Source organism: Mastigoproctus giganteus, chromosome 1 (assembly GCF_048544385.1).
Source record: "Mastigoproctus giganteus isolate SK-2022 chromosome 1, ASM4854438v1, whole genome shotgun sequence".
In the NCBI taxonomy this organism is placed as follows: domain Eukaryota; kingdom Metazoa; phylum Arthropoda; class Arachnida; order Uropygi; family Thelyphonidae; genus Mastigoproctus; species Mastigoproctus giganteus.
The window spans coordinates 236,151,433-236,172,452 of NC_143575.1; the positions used below are offsets into that span (position 1 = coordinate 236,151,433).

At 37.3% G+C, this 21,020-nt stretch overlaps 1 protein-coding gene across 1 annotated transcript in view; it reads right to left on the reverse strand.

The window, feature by feature from the left end:
- The window catches only part of aph-1 (gamma-secretase subunit Aph-1), a 99,086-nt gene that overhangs the window by 16,337 nt on the left and 61,729 nt on the right, over nucleotides 1-21,020 (reverse strand). Inside the window, exons 4-5 of the mRNA XM_090385040.1 lie at nucleotides 15,483-15,605; nucleotides 7,307-7,434 (exon numbers count right to left, since the gene is read on the reverse strand). Coding sequence (XP_090241166.1) covers nucleotides 7,307-7,434; nucleotides 15,483-15,605 — 251 coding nt within the window. The remainder of the gene's footprint in view (nucleotides 1-7,306; nucleotides 7,435-15,482; nucleotides 15,606-21,020) is intronic.

Sequence of the window (21,020 nt, forward strand, 5' to 3'; positions counted from 1 at the left end):
CTTCATTCTGCAGTGGATTGAAAATGGCTGATGATGATGATGCTATATGCAGGGCCTGTTAATAAAAATATTCATTGCGTTGCATTGTTCTTCACAAAATTTCATATAACTCTGTGACTGTACATTTAAATTTAAAAAGCTAGGGGTGCTGGAGAAAATTTTATAATATTGCGAAGTATTACACTTCCCCACCTGGCTACTTCATAATGCCACCCAGCTGGCAAAACGTTCTGGGGAGAACATAGCAATGTATACCCAGAATCTCCCAGCATTCACCAGAAATAATCAATTTAATTAGTGTATGCAGTGCATTACATTACAGGCACATTAGCAAATAATAATTCATGATTTGTAATAATAATAAAAACTAACTCTATGCATGTAAACCAAGAACATTTAGTTTTAGTGCATACACTATATTTACTGCCCACTTATTTTCTCCAATTAGCACATAGCAACAGACATAATATTAAGTGCTTCAGCTACAAAGATGATATGTGTGGGGGGGGGGAGAAAGAATTTCTATTGATCTGATTTTATTGAAATTTGGAATGGTTCAAAAAATCTTTCTAAAGATCCAAAATATAAAATTTCATGAAAATCTAGGCACTGGGAGATGTGTTATTATATGCAGACAGATGGACAAATAAATAATTTCCAGACTTCTATTAGTCCAATTTTAACAAAATTTGGGATAGTTCTACAAATCATTCGAAAAGAGCGAAATATAAAACTTTATGAAAATCCGCTCACCAGGAGTCAAGTTATTACATGTGGATAGTTCATTATTGTAACAGTATTGCTTCCTGCTATTTTTCATTTCAAATGAGTAGTTTAGCTATGTTATGGGTTAAGCAGGCTTTTCTGGGCTAATCTGGTGACCTAAGTTTCCTTTTTTTAAATTATTACTGATTATTTATCTCTAAAGAAGACTCATAGTTAAGTCAGGGTAAAAACTTCAGCTGGTAAGCCATTACTAGCTGAAGTTTTTTTTATATCAAGTATCTAACATATATAACTTTTATTATATTATTTACCATATTTCCATTTTATTGTCTCAACTTTTATTGCTTTCCTATATAGTCAATTTTTAAATAAACAGTTTATATTTTGTTGTTTGTTGGTTTGTTATTTGGTTTTAGGAGCATTAGCAACTAAGGCCATATTAATCTGGGGATATGCAGTGGTCAGTCCCTGACCTTTCCACATCCTCCGTATTTGGTAGTCACGGGCTCGAACCCCAGTCTAATCAAGAAGTGTGTGATATGCACTGCCGCTCTTGCCTACGGAGGCACCTTGTATTTTGTAATGAGTGATTCACAGAAGTTCTCACGTATTCTGTTAACGATCCCAGAGGGATTTTTCATAGCCTACAAATTTTATGAAGTCCAAAAGTATTGAAAATTTCCAGTTAACTATACAGGGTGATCAAAATGTTTGGTGACTAACTATCTTAAAATTGCGGCATCCTAGGAGGTCGCAACTTATCACAACATGCTCAGTGACCCATCTAAACATAGTAACACATGAACTGCTGTTCATCTGAAGTCAGTCTGAATTAGCATGCAGTGAATGTGTGTTTTATGTGTTTCACCCCATTTTTAAAATGAGTGATTTTGTTTCATTGAGCAGCAAATTTACAGCGACTTGTTTCAAATTAGGGAAAAATGTAACAGAAACCTAAAAAAATGATAAAAACAGCATTTAGAGAAGATGCCATGCATTGTTTGAAGAATTTAATAGTTTGCAAAGTTTAAAAAGAGTCACTTGTCCATTGAAAATGATCTCCACTCTGGCTACCCTTCAAAAATGAAAGATTTAATCATTCATTATCTGATCAGGTGTGATCAGTGTTTAACTATCCAAGTTGCTAGTGAAACTGATATTTATTACAGGATATGTTAATCAATTGCACCACAAGATTTGGGAATGTGATGCATTTCTGCTAAGTTGGCGCCCCACATTCAAACTGATGAACAAATAGAGGAATTCTTGCATGTCAGCATCACTGTATACTTGCTGCTTACCATTCAAGAATTTCTTGAGAAGCACTTGTCACTATGGCTCCCCATCAGCCATACTTGTTGGATTTAGTTTCCTGAGATCCCCCCCACAAAATTTAAAGTCCCCCGTGAATGGTCACAGATTTGCAATGACTGAAGAAATTATTCAGAACATGACAGAGGAACTATCAGCAATTTCAAAAGGAAGTTGCATATACACTGAAATCTGTGTATAGTATCAAGCAGACTACTTTAAAGGAGATCCAACCAAATAGCTGGTGAGCTTCATCATTTCCTAAATATCAGTTTAGTCCCCAAACCTTTTTGTTCACTCCTCATATACTGTGGAATCCAGATATAGTCAGCATTAGAGGGGAGCAGGCATTCTGTGTGTTACCAGACACTCAGTATAAAACACTGATGGATCCAATATCTTTCTATTTCAGAAGATTTAAGAGAAGTCCGGTAGGTCTGCCTCCCTAAAATCCATTCATGCAAACCTTCACGGTAAGCCCTGTTACGTCACTTAGATGGCAACGAACATGTAGAGTGGTTCGCTTCAAGACACCTGGTCAACATTAAGAGGAAAAGATCAAACCCTCCAGCACATGACAGCACAACGAAACAAATGATCCTCAGTCACCAGCAGCTTTCACTCTCCCTCTTTTATGGCAGCGAGAGAATCAGAGTGGAAGCAGAGGGTGCTAAGCATCTCTGGGTACGACCAGGCTGCCTAGCACGGAAACTGAACTTGGCCTGTTACAACGTAAGATCGCGCATAGGTGAAGACAGGATATTAGAACTGGTAGAGGAATTCGAAAATGTCAATTGGAATATCAAGAAGAAGAAATGAATCACTTATACCTTTATCAAGTGGAAATCTGCTGTACATCAATGGTTTTCTGCTCATCTAAAAGACTCAATTTGAGTCTTCTAGATGAGCAGAAAACCCGCTACACTATCATTATGGGAGACTTTAATGCCGAGGTTGGAAAGAGACAAAACAGTGCAGAAAGGAGAATTATAGGAACATTTGGAATTGGTGAAAGAAATGAAAGACTTGTGGAATTTGTAGAATCTTGAGGAATGTGGTCACGGAAGAGCCCAAATGGATTAACAACTAATGAAATTGACTTCCTCACTAACAGAAGATATGTTAATGAACGATGTTACTATCCCGAACAATGTTGGAAGTGATCACAGAATGGTAAGATGCATCCTTGATACAGATGTAAGAAATGAAGGGAAGGGAAAAACTAATATCTTTGAGATAACAGAAGAGGACAAAAAGCAGTATGTATTGGAACTTAAGAATGAGTTCGAGCTTCTGCAGACCGTTGAGGAATACTACAACTTTCTGAAAGTGATAAACCCCAAGAAACCTATAGGTAAAAAGAAATCCAAAGAAGAAAAAATTTGTCAAGAAACATCTGTCATGATGAACTAAAGACAATAAACAAAGAGCGCAATAAACTGACAAGAATAAAATTGAGTATACTGAGTTATGCAAAGCCATTAGAAAGAGACTCAGAGAGGATATAAGATTTAACACAAGAAAAGTAGAACAAATATTAGGGGAAAACAAAAGACTTAAATCAGCAGCTATGAGCAGTAATACAGAAAGACAAATTATACTGAAACTAAAGAATAGCGATGGTGTACTTATAAATAGCAGAGAATTTGTTGTTTGTTATTTGGTTTTTGGGAGCATTAACAACAAAGGCCATATTGCTCTGGTGATATGCGGTGGTCATTCCCTGACCTTTCTGCATCCTCCGTATTTGGTAGTCACGGGCTCGAACCTCAGTCTAATCAAGAAGCGTGTGCTACGCACTGCTGCTCCTGCCCACCTGGTTACGGAGGTGCCCAATAGCAGAGAAGGCATAATTCAAATACCAGAAGACTATTATAGAAAATTATACAAGAAGCGAGGGAATGATGCCAGCAGTGGGGAAGATGGATCAAAAATTAGTAACATACCCAATATCCTTCCTGATGAGGTAGAACATGCGTTGGAAGTAAACGAAGAATCAAAAAGCCCAGTGGGAAGATGAAGTTACTGTAGAGTTGTTAAAATTGGGAGGAAGAGACAGGACACGGAAACTGGCAAGACTTCACAAAATGCATTAGAAAAGGTGTGATGCCTAAGGAGTAGAATAATGCAATCATAGTGTTGCTGCATAAGAAAGGAGATAAATCAGAAATTGGAAATTATAGACCAATTAGCTTGTTATCCCACATCTACAAGTTGTTCACAAGGGTCATTACTAACAGATAGAAAGAATATTTGATGAGAATCAAACGAAAGAGCAAGCTGGCTTTAGGACAGGATTCTCAACTATGGATCACCTTCATGTAATATCACAGCTAACGGAGAAAGCAAATGAATAAAACACCATTATGCCTGGCATTTGACTCCACACAGCATAAGGTAATTTTCAGGCACTGGAAAGACAAGGGCATAGGTACTCCATATGTTATGATTTTGAAGAAAATATGAGAATGCTACCTCCTTTATTAGACTAGACAAAGACAGTAGCAAATTTAAAATTGAGAAAGGAGTTCGACAAGGTGAGACAATATCTCCAAAGTTGTTTACTGCTGCCTTTGAGGAAGCTTTCAGAAGATTAGACTGGTTGCAAGAAAGGAGGCAATGTGAATGGAGAGTACCTAAGCTATTTACAATTTGTAGATGACATTGTGATCATAAGCATTAGCATGGGCACATGATGCAAGAAAGCAAGCTTATATAGCATCAGCCAAAAAAAAAAAAAAACTTATTTCACCCATCCCCTCATTCTAAATGTTTGTCAAGTTCTGCCTTGAATCTATTTAAGCTATCAACTTCTACAACGACAGGTGGAAGTTTGTTCCAGCAATCAACCACCCGCTGGCTAAAGGTAAACTTCCAAACATCTATCCACAACAGTCTTTCCTCAATTTGAATTTATGCCCTCTCAGGTGATTATTCTGATCAAGAGGAAGAATCCCATCAGCATTGAGCATGCTCAAACCATTCAAGACTTTATACACTTCAGATCACCTCGCAGGTGCCTAGTATCCAGACACTGTAATTTGCAAAACTTAAGCTTTTCTTCGTAAGAGCAATCCTTTGTTCTGTTCACTAATCTTGTTGCCCTTCTCTGTACTCGTTCCAACAGTTCTGCATCCTTTGAGGCCTCCAAACCTGTATACAGTACTCAAGGTGTGGCCTGACCATTGCCTTATACAAAGGGATAATCACCTTATCCCTGCTAGAAAAATTCCTGTATATCATTGACAAGACATCATGAGCTACTCTTGCAGACCGTCTACACATGCTCAGAAAACTTCATATCTGCCTGCACAATTACCCCCAGGTCCTTTTCATTCTCTACCACAGAATTGAAACGTTACTCTGGGATTACTTCTTCCCATATGTATGTTCCTTTGTCAGTGTGGCACCACAGAGTTGATACGTTACTCTGGGGGTTACTGCTTCCCATATGTATTACTTTACATTTGTCAATGTTAAACTTCATTTGCCACCTCTCAGATAATCTGCTCAACGTTTCCAGATCCTGTTGCAGCAGTGTACTGTGATTAGTGTCATTAACAACCCTGCCAACCTTTGCCCACACCACATGGAGGAATGCCGCCCCTCTATGTTACCAGGCAGTACTAGGTGGTAGATGAAACTCATGAACTGGTGCAATACCACTACTTTGCTTATTGGAGGCTTGAAGTGGTGGAACCATGTTTAGTCTCTAGAGCTAAGTTCCGGTCAACCCTTCCCTATCTCTTCCATTATGCACGTATGATTGATGACTTTTGAGGTTATGATCTACATCGTGGCGAGATCCAATATTCCTTACATTTCGAGGGTACGGCTCTAAAACGGTGTTCACAGGCCAGCCGCTAGTTAGTACACCGGACCGAACCTATTGGTAACTCTCTAGGAGGCTTCCGGATCAGCTAGTGTATAATATTGCTACCCCTACTCTGCCAGATAGTGACTGGAGGGAGTCCGAGTCCGAGAGAATGCGAGGAGCATTGTCGAGGTCACGTTTTGTCAGTGAAACTACAATTAGTATACTAATTGTAGTTTCTCAGCTTGTTGACTGACATTCAAATCACTCCAGTCCATTAAGTCTATTACACTAATAAAGCACTATCAAATCTGTCCCATTAACAAGATAGACCTAAATCTATATAGATCACTGATTACTCAAGTTGCTAATTTGAAAAGTGATGCTGCTGTGGTTACTGGTAGTCAAATTCTCCATTACAGACCAATTTTCCAATATGTTCCAGACTGACATAGTACTTAAAGTAATATCAATGAAAGTTTGTTTATACACTGTCAAACAGTTAGGGATATGTCCAAAACCAAAAGCAAAGAGAAAATCTAACAATACTTGCAACACTGCGTGCACTTCTGGAGTACACCTGTGCCATCCACGAAGACAGTCACTACGAAGTGGCTGTGTACCTGATCAGTCACAATTTATAGGTAGTGCACAGTCTGTGGAAATGAGGGCTCCAAGAAATTCCCAGGAAAACACCAGCCATATCAAAACACTGCTGCTGCCTGCCTGTTTTTGTTGGACAAGGACATCAGAGTGATTCCTCCCTATAGCTTGTCGATGTACCATCCACAAGGCATAGCACGAAACATGATTTATCAGAAAAGCAGCTTTTTTTACCTCAGTCATCAATGGTCCAACGATGCTGTTCAGATGCAAACTTTAGGTGTCATTGGTGATGAGTGACCATTGGCATGGGAACCTTGGCCAGGTACCTAGTCTGGGGGGGACTATATGAAGGAGGGTTCAATGAATTGTGGTCCAGGAAATGGTGCTGGTCATCCCCATTAAAGTCCACAGTCAGCCACTCCACCATTTTCTATTTATCACTTCACACAAAGTGAGACAGCCTACATTTACCATTACCATCGATAAGGCATGGGTGCCTGCTACTGGCTTAGTGATTGATGCTCTGTCTATTCTTTTTGACAGACAGTTGTCAGCTTATTGTCACTGGACTAAAAATAAGCTGCTACATACATAATCAGATGTATCATTCTGAGACCCACAGCTATTTAAAATAGTTTATTATATCTTACATCTGAATGGTGATTTAATAGTTCTCACATAGTTTGTCTGTGGCTTTAGTGGGCTATTCAGTTTATGAAATATATAATTAAATATTTTTATTTTAAGAAAATGACAAAGGGAAAATTAATGCAATAATACAGTAATAAAGTTATGTAACTGGTTAATATACCAATGGAATTTATTTTTGCATAATATTTTAGTACTTACCAGACAAGATACAAGAAGGTGAGATCCACAAACATAAGCTACTTGGTGATAGCTATGACTATCCCAAGCATGAAAGAAGATTACTCCCCAAAATGTATGGAGAAGAATGAAAGCCAAAGTGGTAAAAGCTACAAAAGCCAAAAAATTTGGTAACTTTAGGCAAAAACAAATATGAAATTCAATATATAAAATTTTTGGTTGAATACTTTTTAAACTTACGAATAATAATTTTAACATTAGCAGAATTTCATATGACTAAAATTATGCAAATGTTCATCAAAAGAGATGAATAAGGAACATTAAAAACTCAAAAGTTTATACCAGAACTGCATGATAAATAAAGTAAAATTTTTATAAAAGAAACTCCATTATATAACAACAACAAAAAAACCTTTAAAAATATTTCTTTGATTCTAATGAGATGTGGCATATTTATAATAGCAACCCACAAATTATTCACATCAATATATCATCACATCAGGAGAGGGCGCTGACTCTCTTTAAAAATTACAGCTGTGAATTACAGGCTCCAAAAAAGCGATAAGTGTTTGCCTTTTTTATTTACATAATTGTTATTTTATATTGTACTTTATACATAGTCTTATAGTTACAGTTACGCTGGTTATTTTTATTTTTAATTTAGATAAAAAGTTTTTGTAGATTACTACTTAATATACGTAAAACCGTTATTTCGTTCGGATCTTGCAGCCATTGCTTTTGTATATAGTGATAGGGAATTCAAATTTTTAATTGAGGTAACTAGGTAGCTCTAACGTATAATTATATAGCGTAATACGCTTCACTGTTTCTATTAGTTAGCGTAGTATTGACATTTAATTAATTTAATTTATTGATCTTATTAATTTAAAATACCATGCCCCAAACTAGAGCAGCAAAGCAACGGGCACAAAGTGGCAGGAGTGCTGTGACTCGGGGGAGAACTAGGGAGGAGGGGGGGGGAATTCTCCAACGCATCACAGCCTAAAAAAAATGTGCAGCTTGTGAAATGTTTGCTGAACTCTCTGGAACGGAACATGATATTGCCATGGGGAATGTCTTTGTGTGTGCGCGATGTAAGGAGTGTAAGGAAATCAGGCGACAACTCAGCATTGTTATGGGACTATATGAGAGCTTGAAGGACAGGGTGGATGCCCTCAAAGTATCTAAATAGAGAGGGCCATGAAGCTCTCAGCTGCCCACACCAATGCCAGAGCTTGCACGTGGTCATCACGCAACACAGTGGCCACCCCCAAGGCAGAATGCGCTGGTCCCACAGGGACAAGTAGTTGCTGGTGACTCTATTGTCAGGGAAATGGGGAACATGCTTTGTAAAAAGGATAGGTGAAACAGGACCAGGGTATGTCTACCAGGGGCAAAGGTTGATGGCGTTGTAGAGCGGATATCATCTTTTAAGGGCACAAAAGGTGATATAGTTGTATACGTTGGCACCAATGATATTAATAGTAGGAGACTGGCAGAATTACTTAACAAGTACAGGTCACTGTTGAACAAAAGCTGAGAATTAGGGTTGAATTTGAAAGTGTCTGCAATTATGCCCAGACACGATAGAAGGGAGTATATGATGAGAGCTTTGTCGATCAATTCGGCCCTGGAAAGAATGTGCAAGGCTCAAGGGGTAGAATTTTTTTCAGCCTGGACTGTACTTGTTAACAGGAGACTGCTTCTAGAGGGATGGGATACACTTAAATAGAAAGGGTGCAAGAATATTTGCTGATGCTATCGAGGCAGTGTTAGGTGGGTCGGAAAACTGCTAGCTTGGGGGGATACAAGGACTAATAGTTTAACAGTAGCCGTAGGCAGAGGTGAAGGTGATTCTTGCACAACTTTTATTAGAATAAGTAGTGACATGGAGCGTGGGGTGTTGGGGGTTTCAGGGACGGATGGCAGTCATCCTAAAATAGGTGGGTATATGGGATGTGTTAAGGTAACTAGGAATAGGACTAGGAGCATGTATGGTTGCATGTATACCAATGCTAGAAGTATAGTAAATAAATTTGATGAATTTGAAGTGTTGGTCAAGACATCAAAGGCAGATATTGTTGGGATAGCAGAGACGTGGTGTCACACAGATATAAGGAATGCTGAACTGGAATTTGGGGAGTACAATGTGTACAGAAAGGATAGACAGGATAGAAAGGGAGGAGGTGTTATGCTGTTAATTAAGAAAAACATAAAATCAAAAGAAGTGCATCCAGTTAATATAGATGAACAGTGCACTGTTGAGTCAGTTTGGTGTGACCTAAGCACTGCGAAAGCAAAAATAAGAGTAGCAGTGTGTTATAGGCCAATTCACTCAAATGAGTACAATGAACAATTGTACAGAGAAATAGAGTGGGCCAGTAAATCAGAATGTCTTATAATGGGGGATTTTAAACTTCCCAGATATTGACTGGAACTTGTGGGTTGGTCACTCACTCACTAGTCAGACTTTTGTGGATTTATTGGATGATTGTTTTCTGCAGCAGCATGTTCGAGAGGCAACCAGAGAGAGTAATACTCTTGATCTGGTTATCAGCAGTGATCATTCGTGTATTAAGAATTTGCAGATAAAGGAACCACTAGGTGGCATCACAGTGTACTGGTGTGGGATTTACTTAAAGATGTAATTACCATCAGGGGCAAAGGAAAGGGTTATTGCTTCCGTAAAGGTGAGTATAGTGGTCTCAGAAAGTTTTTAAATTCCGTACAGTGGGATCAACTGACGATGTTACCAACAGTAAATTCTAAGTGGGAGGCATTCAAGGAATTAATCGTGGATGCTACTAGAAGTTTCATACCTATTAAGAAATATTGTTCAAGGTTTAAGCCTAAATGGTTATCAAATGAACTAATGAGACACGTAACAGAGAAGAAAAATGCATTCGATGCATATAAATCATCAAGCAACTCAGAAGCCTATGGCAGATATAAGCCAGTCTGTAGTCAAGTCACAAAGGAGGTTAGGCAGGCGAAGGCAGATTACGAGAAATCCTTGGCAAAAGATGCTAAGAAAAACAGCAAGGATTTCTTTACTTATATAAAAACTCTAAAAGGGAATGAATCTGATTGGTCCACTTGGCATCGATGGTTCGACTGTTGATGATCCTGCTCAGATAACAAACAAACTGAATGAGTATTTTGCATCTACATTCACACATGAGGAATTATTAAGGTTTGAAAATGGCAGAAGGATATCAAATTGTAGCAGGATACTTAATGATTTTGTAATAACTGAGAGCAAAGTGGAAGAGAAATTGTTGAAGTTAAACATAAGAAAAGCACCTAGGGTGGATGGGATCTATCCAGTTATATTAAAGGAGGCAGCAAAGCAACTAAGCAAACCCTTAGCCATAATTATGAGAGCATCCTTGGACTCAGGGGAGGTTCCCACAGACTGGAGATGTGCAAATGTATCCCCAATTCACAAAGGGGGATCGAAGGGTGACACGAGTAATTACAGACCAGTTAGTTTAACTTCTGTTCCAAGTAAAATAATGGAGTCAATGGTTAAAGATGCATTGCAGGATCATCTAGACAAGACTGCAGCAATAATTCAGACACAGCATGGGTTTGTTAAGGGAAAGTCTTGTCTGACAAATTTGATAGGATATTATGTGGTTACAAAGGAACTGGATGCAAAAAATAATTTTGATATCATATATTTGGATTTCAGGAAAGCTTTTGTCACTGTTGCACATGGAAGACTATTGTACAAATTGGAGCAGAATGGTATTAAGGGTAAGTTGCTACAATGGATAAAACGATGGTTAAGTGGGAGAAGACAGAGGGTGGTAATCAATGGGTGCTGCTCTTCGTGGACTAATGTTATTAGTGGAGCCCCACAGGGTTCGGTGTTGGGTCCACTGCTGTTTTGTATATTTATCAATGATATTGATGAAGGTATATCAGGCTTAATGTCGAAGTTTGCAAATGATACAAAGGTTGGCAGGGTTGTCAATGACAGCAATGGCAGTGTGCTACTTCAACAGGATCTAGATAATTTGGGGCTAAGAAGAGGCAACTGAAGTTTAACCTTGACAAATGCAAAGTACTGCATATGGGTAGAAGTAACCCCAGAGAAACGTACCGTGTGGTACTACACTTAGGGTGGTAGAAAATGAAAAAGACCTGGGAGTAATTGTGCAGTCAGATATGAAGTTTTCTGAACAATGCAGACAGGTTGCCAAGGCAGGTCATGGGGTTTTTTCAATGATATATAGGAATTTTGCTAGCAGGGAAAAGGAGGTGATTGTCCCTCTGTATAAGGCAATGGTTAGGCCACGCCTTGCGTACTGCGTACAGGTCTGGAGGCCTCATTTTAGGAAGGATGTAGATTTGCTTGAGCGTGTACAGAGAAGGGCAACAAGATTGGTGAGGGGAACGAAGGGATCCTCTTACCAAGAGAGGCTTAAGTTCTGCAAATTGCAGTGGCTGGAGACTAGGCACCTGCACGGTGATCTGATTGAAGTGTATAAGGCCTTGAATGGGTTGAGCAAGCTGAATTCTGATGGGATCCTTCCACTTGTGCAGATTACGAACCTAAGGGGGCATAAATTCAAATTAAGAAAAGACAGATGTAGAATAGATGTGCAGAAATTTGCCTTTAGCCAGTGGGTGGTTAATTGCTGGAACAAACTTCCATCTGTCGTTGTGGAAGTTGATAGGTTGAATAAATTTAAGGAGGAACTGGACAGGCATTTGGAGGGAATGGTGTGATTTTTTTTTTTTTTTTTGCTGATACTGTATAAGCTCATACACTTGCTTTCTTGCATCACATGCCACTACTACTATCACTGAAACTCACGTGTCTACTGCTCATATTTTTTTTCTTTTTTGGTTAAACGTTTACCTAAAATAAGTTAGTATGACATTAGTTCGTGCATTTGAATCAGTACTACATAGTTGAATTTTTTAAACAAACCAAAGTTTGTACATTGGCATCATTAATGCCAATGTACATACTTTGGCAAATATGAGGAAGGAAACTACTTCACAAGTTGCCTTCCCCCATACTTCAAATAAGTAACATTTCCCCATTGGAGAAGACTACTGTTAAAATAAAAAATAATAACGAGTACCAGTAGCTTTCTCCAATGGGGAAGCATTACTTATTTGAAGCATTGCGAAGGATTTCTCAATATGAGATGTTACATGACACTAACGTACAAACTTCGGTTTATCTAAAAAATTCAATCATTTAGTATTGACACAAATGCACTAACCTTATGTCATACAGTTTTTACATAGGTTGAGGCTTTCTGCTCTAAAATAAGTCAGTTAATGTACACAGTGTATTTTATTTCAGGTGCATTAGCAAATAGTAATAATTCATGATTTATAATAAAATAAGTCAAACCATCAAAATGAAAATTTGTTATAAAAATTCCTAAAATATTTTAAGTAGGCACTGAAAATTTTGAAATGGATCAGAGACCCAAATTTATAGTAATATTTCTATAGAGAAACTCGGGAAGGAATGCTATGAAATCAGAACTACACTTAGAACTATCCCAGGGTTCTGCAGAATATATGTTAAAAATATGGTAGGAATCCGCATATCCTGGAGCAATATGGCCTTAGTTGCTAATGCTCCTAAAACCAAATAACAAATATAAATAAAGAAGTCTTTGCTGTTTTTCTTTGCATATCTTGCCAAATATTTGTCAATCTGCCTTTGCTTGTCCGACGTTTGTGACTTGATTACAGAGTGCTTCATATCTACCATAAGCTTGTGTGTTGCCTGATAGTTTATATGCACCCCATGCACTTAAATGAATTCAAAATTAATTGAAAAAATTTCCTAAAAATTTTTTTTTTTTTTTTTTCTGTGATTAATAGAAGTGAAAAGTAAATATAGTTATCTCCTTATTACTTAATAAAACTCTATAGTTTTACATTCTCTAAACTTATTTGTTCAGTTTAATTGCAACTGCATAATATTTATTACTCACTTCCAGTATGTGTGTGTATATATATATATTTTTTAATTCTCTATATGTATCTATTCGCATGTGACACCACATTCATGAGTCATACATAACAATGCATGTGAAGTGTGCATGGATTGTGTAAAGATAAGAGTACTGCATTAGAACTACATTTAATCTACAAATTTTCATACAATTTGTAAGGAAAAAAGAAATAATTCCAGATTCTATTTTTCCAATTTTGATAAAATTTGGAATAAGCATAATCAAAAGAATGGCCTGACAAATATTTTCAAAAGTCCCAAATGTAAAAGTTCCTGAAAATCAGTCAACTAGGTTGCTGTTGTTTGGTTTTTAGGAGCATTAGGAGCATTTTTACATTATTAATAATACACAAAAAAAAAAACCCTTCACAAATGCCATTTACCAAATGCATTGAGCAATAAAGCAGAATATCTCTACAGATAACTATCTAGCTTGCACATTATCATAACAAAAGCTGTCTTGTTGATTATAGATGTTACTTTTCCATCATATATTACAGCTCCTTCAACAGATCAGATTTAACATAAGTGTTCTAGGCCATTAATGGTTTGAAGTTAATTACAAAATGCTTAATATGAGAAGACATAAAACACTTAATACTGCAGAAAATACTAAGTAGCATCATAAAAATTTCAGATGACACAGCAACCTGGTACCCAGAATTTATTGTATCTTATGTTTAACTAGGAATTGTTAAGAAATGGTGACATTTCTTAAACATTATCAAGGCTTGTGATCACAAATTTAACATTAGAGCAGTGTTTTGTGGTATTTTAAAAGAACTTTTTTATGCAGGTATGCAGAAGAAATTTGGTAAACTGATCTCTCTCTCTCTCTCTCTCTCTCTCTCTCTCTCTCTCTCTCTCTCTCTCTCTCTCTCTCTCTCTCTCTCTCTCTCTCTCTCTCTCTCTCTCTCTCTCTCTCTCTCTCTCTCTCTCTCTCTCTCTCTCTCTCACACACACACACACACACACACACACACACACACACACACCAGTAGTATTTTTTTTTTTTATGAAAACCCCGAACATGAGAGGTGTTAGAACTTATAGTACTTAGTACCGTGCTTGGGTTGGAGGTTGAGAAGGCAAACAAAGATATCTGTTGACATTACATTTGCTTAATATGGTCAGGCCACATCTTGAGTACTGTAGACTGCAATTTCCAGGAAATACGTATGAAGGAAGGCTGTTCCAGAAAACAATAGTTGAATGAATAAACGAGGAAGATGAAAAGTTGGTTCCGTGAGTTTGAAGTTGGACAGTAAATGGATGTTGGAAGCACGTGTTCGGACTGTTTTTAAAGAGAGAGCGGGAATTATAGAAGCCAATTCAGAAGAACAGTGCCCATGGAAGTATCTGTAGAAAAGGCATGCAGTAGAAACAGTACGTCTATGAGAGACTTAATGATATCTTTAACCAAGGCTCTCATAGACGTACTGTTTCTACTGCATGCCTCTCTTCTGAATGGAATCTAGAAGCCTGAGAGAGGTTTTGGGGGCACTGCCTCAGATGTGGGAACAGTAATCCATGGTAGGGCAGATTTATGATTTATACAGAGTGAACAGCTGTTTGGAAGAAAATTTCACATTGTTTACAATGAGCAACTGCACTTGAATAGGCTGGTATGCAGCATCATACCGGCCTTTCTTTTTGCATAGAATGCAGAAGGCAGGATTGATGATGTGAGACTGCAATGCTCAGAAATAGTATGCTAACATATACATATTCAGAAAGAACAGAAGGTATCAGTGAGACTGTGCTAGTTTCCCATAGTGTCCATGTAACAAGTACAGTTCCCCACTGACAGTATACTATGTTTATTTGTCATTTATTTGGAGATATCTAGATTAGAATCTGGTTAGGCCTTTTTAACGAAGGCTGTCTGTAATCAGCTTATCTCAGACAGGAAATAATCTCAATCGCTATAGGAATTAATGACATGGATTCATTTTTTTTTGGGGATTTTTTTTGCTAACTGCCTCAAATTTTCTAACTTTACAAATATATCTTAAATGGCCATGCAACATTAAATAGCCATAAGGAATCTTATACCTTAAACAGCCATTGGCTGTTTAAGATGTAGTCTCAGATTCTTCAAAGCTTAGTGACAAAATTAAATTTTTCTTTTAAATTATCACTAAGATCATACAAAATTTTTAATGTTATAATTATTCATAATATTATTATCTTGATATTTCATACCTGAAGTAAGGAAGAAATATGGTGAATCGCCTTTTAATCCAACTGTTCCTGGCCCTACGGCATCAGCTAGAACATTAACAAGAGAGAATGCCCCACTCATCACTCCAAATCCTAGACCTGCCACTACAAAACCAAGAAGCTTCATTTTTAAATGGTTTATTAATGGTTCTCCATTAATACTAATAGAATATACCACCATACTCAGCAAAATATGAAATAATGCAAACCAAAATCACTTAAAATTTAGTGCACATATATTAAAAGTGCAGTTTATTTATGTCAGTCTTAAATTTTTCCAAATAGTCTTTAGTTTCTTTGTAGACTAACCTATCTGTATTCCAAAACCTGTGCTTTACATTGAGCATATGTACGTAATATACATATGGCTGTCTATCTCTCTTTTTATTATGGTGAAAATATTGGTATTTCAGTATTAGTATTAGCAAAATGATGCAAAGAAGCAATCTTATAAGCATTAGTTGAGAAAAAAAAACTTTTTACCCACTTAATTTTCCCATTACTTCTAATCATTTGTGCAATCCTTTAAATTTATTCAAACTGTCCACTTCCATTAACACCAGATTCCAATAACACTGGTTGGCAATCCCCCCCCCCTTTTTTCTCGGTCCGTTAAAATTCAGGGTGATTCTTCGAATTCAAATATGGCAGCCATATTGCTGTAACACCTACCAATTTTAAAGGGAGAAGGGATTATAAAGTCAAAAACTAATTTTCCAGTAAAAAGATTTCACATATTAAATTTAAGAAAATGTTATATATAGAGTACTAAATACTGAACAATGGGTCTTAAAAAACCTTATTCTATTTACAAAAATGTTTACCTGATAACAAAACACTTATTTTGTAATTTTTTGCCTTTTATAATTGTCCACTGACGTCTCCCATATGAGATTCCAACAGCAGTCTGCAACATATTTGGAATCCATTTGAGAAATATCTTGGTGAAATCATTTAAAGTGTTAATTGGAGGCTGCTACCAAGTTTCTGGAAAAAAAAGCCTAAGTGGGAATGTAGGAAATGAAGCTTTAATAACATGTTGCATCCCAACTCTGTATGCTAAAATTAGCTCATCCATAATTTCACTGTAATTTTGTGATTTCTCATCACCAAAAAAGTTCCGACAGATGTTTTTGAATGCCTTCCAATCTCTTATTTCTGTAGCATTTAATTTTTTAGTGAATTCCTCATCTTGGAATAGCAGTTTGATTTGAGGACCCACAAAAATTCCCTCTTTTATCTTGGCCTCGCTGATTTGAGGAAATTGTCTCAAACAGGAAAATCCTTTTTTGTCCATCGCTTTCACAAATATTTTTTTTATCAAGCCTAGCTTGATGTGCAATGGAGGTAAATAGATTTTTGACTTATCCACCAAAAGAGGATGTACTACATTTTTCTGGCCTGCTATAGTTGCTGAAAAGTCTGGCCATTTTTTTTTTTTGACCCTGTAATGGCAATTCTTCATTCAGCTGTCCCACTCCCATAAAAAGCAGCAGTATTCAGTGTATCCACCTTGCAACCCAGTCAGCAAAGCCACCACTTTTAGGTCGGCACAGATATTCCATTTATATTCTTGATAGCATATTTTTTGCAAAAGAACCTGTAGGTTCTTGTACATTTCCTTCGTGTGAACTGCATGGGTCAATGGTATAGATGGATACTTATTTCCATGTGGAGTAAAACTGCTTTGAAACTGACCTTGGATGAATCCACGAAAAGTGTCCACTACTCTGGAACATGCTCCAGATGTAACTCTTTCATTAATTCCTTTGTAGAATAGATGTGTCAGACCTATTCCTATATAAAGGAATAGGTCTGACAGTATACTATGATGTGAGACTGCATCTCACATCATAGTATACTGTCAGACTTGAGCCTTGGTTTTGGAGAGATCCAAATCTGACTAAATCTTTCAATTCTGCCTGGGTTAACAGATGTAGTTTTGCAGTATCAAGAGTTGACAAGTCTGAATCTCCACTCGTTCTGGGTTCTGCATCTTTTGGCACTGGCAATGTATCATCATGAGGAACCAGCCTTAGAGCAAAAGGTATATTGAGATACTCTACTGTATCCTTGGATTTCCCAGAAAAACCAGAAATATTGGTCATGCAAAAGCAACAATCGTTTATATGGGTTCAAGGTTCCCACCCTATCACCAGAACAGCAAAAGGAATCGATTTTTGACTACCTCTAAGCCAGCCTGTTAGTATCCTTGACATTATCTACAAACCTAAGGGGGCATAAATTCAAATTGAGGAAAGACAGTTGTAGAATACATGTATGGAAATTTGCCTTTAGCCAGCGGGTGATTAATTGCTGGAACAAACTTCCATCTGTAGTTGTGGAAGTTGATAGCTTAAATAAATTCAAGGAGGAACTGGACAAACTTTTAGATGGAATGGTTGCGTAAAATTATTAATTTTTTTTTTTGGCTGATGCTACATAAGCTCATAACGCTAGCTTTCTTGCATCACATGCCTCTATTTCTATTACTAAATCTTTGGAGCCCATACTTTATCTTGATCTCAGACCTTACATCCAAACTAGAATTCACAGCCTTTTCTCACAAGTTGTGACAGTGGATTCCGCTGTGATTTTAATATCACTTCTCCGTAAAGGTAGCAAAAGCTATAGGCTTAGTTTGGCAAGAACATGACTTATTTCATATATGGTTGAGGTATATGCACATAAGAACACAATTAAGAAATTGTAGATGTTTATTTCTAATTTAAACACAGTTCGCAATTTACACTAAGGTACACAACACTAATTCACTAAAACAATTGTTCAATTTTCTCACCACTCCTCTCTCTGAAACACACACACTTTTGAAATACGAAAATGCCTGCTTGGTGCAGAACCCACTTGTATATAAACTGGTAGAGAAGTTTCTAGAAGGCTCAAAACGTTTCTATAGAACTCTGTTGAAGGTTCTAGAACCTTCCAGAAACATCCCAACCTTTCTTCTGCACATAACAATATTCTAGGATGCTCTGGAACATTCTTGAATGTTGTAGAAACCTCCTAAATGCTCTAGAATTCTCCCAGAAAAACTGAGAGTGATGAGAACCTTTTAAGCACATGAGTTTAAGCACATGTTTCTTAAGAGAATTGGTCAAAATTATTTAAGGGAGGAAATTGATGCTGACCAGTGTAATCAGCTGATCTCTGAATAAAGGTTTCCACACATCTATCTCGCAACCAACCTTTCTCATTTAAATTTAATGTCTCATTGTGTGTGTACTACCCCAGAAAAAAGTAAAGATGTGCAAGTATGCAGTTAATTCAACTCTTTTAAAACCTTATCATCAGTAAAACACATTACAGATGAAATACATCAATAATATCATTAATAAATATTAAAGAAAGTAAGGAGATAAACACTGAGTCCTGTGAGACCCATCATAATGTGCACTACTAACTATGGCAATTTATCAGGGAACATTCTCCAAGCAAAGGGCAGTACAGAAACAAATACATCACTCGAAAATAAATTTAACAGCAGTACTTTTGTATTTCAACTTTAAGCAGATAACATTCCATAGTAAATTTATTTTTGATGTGTGATATGATATGCACTTTATATATTCAGAAATTATTTCTGAATAATTTCTTCAGTCATTGCAAATCAGATCTTCTGGGGATGGGGGGGAGGGCTTTAAGCTGGAGGAATCACAAAGAGCTCATTCCAATGAGGTGGATGGGATCTATCCAGTTATATTAAAGGAGGTGGCAAAGGAAGTAAGCAAACCCTTAGCCATAATTATGAGAGCATCCTTGGACTCAGGGGAGGTCCTCACAGACTGGAGATGTGCAAATGTATCCCCAATTCAAAAGGGATCAAAGGGTGAAACGAGTAATTACAGACTAGTTAGTTTAACTTCTGTTCCGGGTAAAATAATGGAGTCACAGTTTAAAGATGCATTGCAGGATCATCTAGACAAGACTGCAGCAATAATTCAGACACAGCATGGGTTTGTTAAGGGAAAGTCTTGTCTGACAAATTTGATTGGATGTGTCTACAAAGGAACTGGATGCAAAAAATTTTGATATCATATACTTTTTTTTCAGGAAAGCTTTTGACACTGTTGCACATGGAAGACTACTGTACAAATTGGAGCAGAATGGTATTAAGGGAAAGTTGCTACAATGGATAAAAGGATGGTTTTGTATATTTATCAATGATATTGATGAAGGTATATTAGGCTTAGTATCAAAGTTTTCAGATGATACAAAGGTTGGCAGGGTTGTTAATGACAGTAATGGCAGTGCGTTAATGCATATGGGTAGAAGTAACCTCCGAGGAAAGTACCAAGAGAAGGGCAACAAGATTGGTGAGGGGGATGAAGGGATCCTCTTACCAAGCTGTGTGTTACTACACTTAGGGTGGTAGAAAATGAAAAAGACCTGGGAGTAATTGTGCAGTCAGATATGAAGTTTTCTGAGCAATACAGACAGGCTGCCTGAGCAGGTCATGGGGCTTTGTCAATGATATACAAGAATTTTGCCAGCAGGGAAAAGAAGGTAATTGTCCTTCTGCATAAGGCAATGGTCAGGTCACGCCTTGAGTACTGCGTACAGGTCTGGAGGCCTCATTTTAGGAAGGATGTAGATTTGCTTGAGCATGTACAGAGAAGGGCAACAAGATTGGTGAGGGGGATGAAGGGATCCTCTTACCAAGAGAGGCTTAAGTTCTGCAAATTGCAGTGGCTGGAGACTAGGCACCTGCGCAGTGATCTGATTGAGGTATATAAGGCCTTGAATGGGTTGAGCACGCTGAATTCTGATGGGATTCTTCCACTTGTTCAGATTACGAACCTAAGGGGGCATAAATTCAAATTAAGAAAAGACAGATGTAGAATAGATGTGCAGAAATTTGCCTTTAGCCAGTGGGTGATTAATTGCTGGAACAAACTTCCATTTGTCGTTGTGGAAGTTGATAGGTTAAATAAATTTAAGGAGGAACTGGACAAACATTTAGAGGGAATGGTTGTGTGAAATTTTTTTTGGCTGATGGTACATTAGCTCATACGTTTGCTTTCTTGCATCACATGCCACTATTACAGATGGCAAACCACGGCATTGGAACTGCTTTACAAGAAATTCTTGAATGGAAAGTGATGAGTACATATACCTACTATATATATATATATAGTAGGTATATAATAGGGACACTATTCTCTATTATATACCTACCTAGTAGGGATAGTATCCCAATCCCAGCTATAAATCCCCATAACCCACTTAAATAGCTATTCTCTCTGAACAGTATCACACAGTCACTGTGGAACTGTTTTGTAGTATTCCTAGTTCACTATTTGACTATGCAGGACAAATTCATAATCAACAATGCTCACAGAAATATGATAAAGATGACCATCACGTTTGATTAAAATTGTTCTGATCTTTTTTGGGCTGTGGAGAAGACACTGAGTGAGCTTACTGAGGACTGTGCCTCTGTTTCTAAGTCATAGCTGTACACTCAAGGGTGTTAGTAGACAGAGCTAGGATAATCTTCAG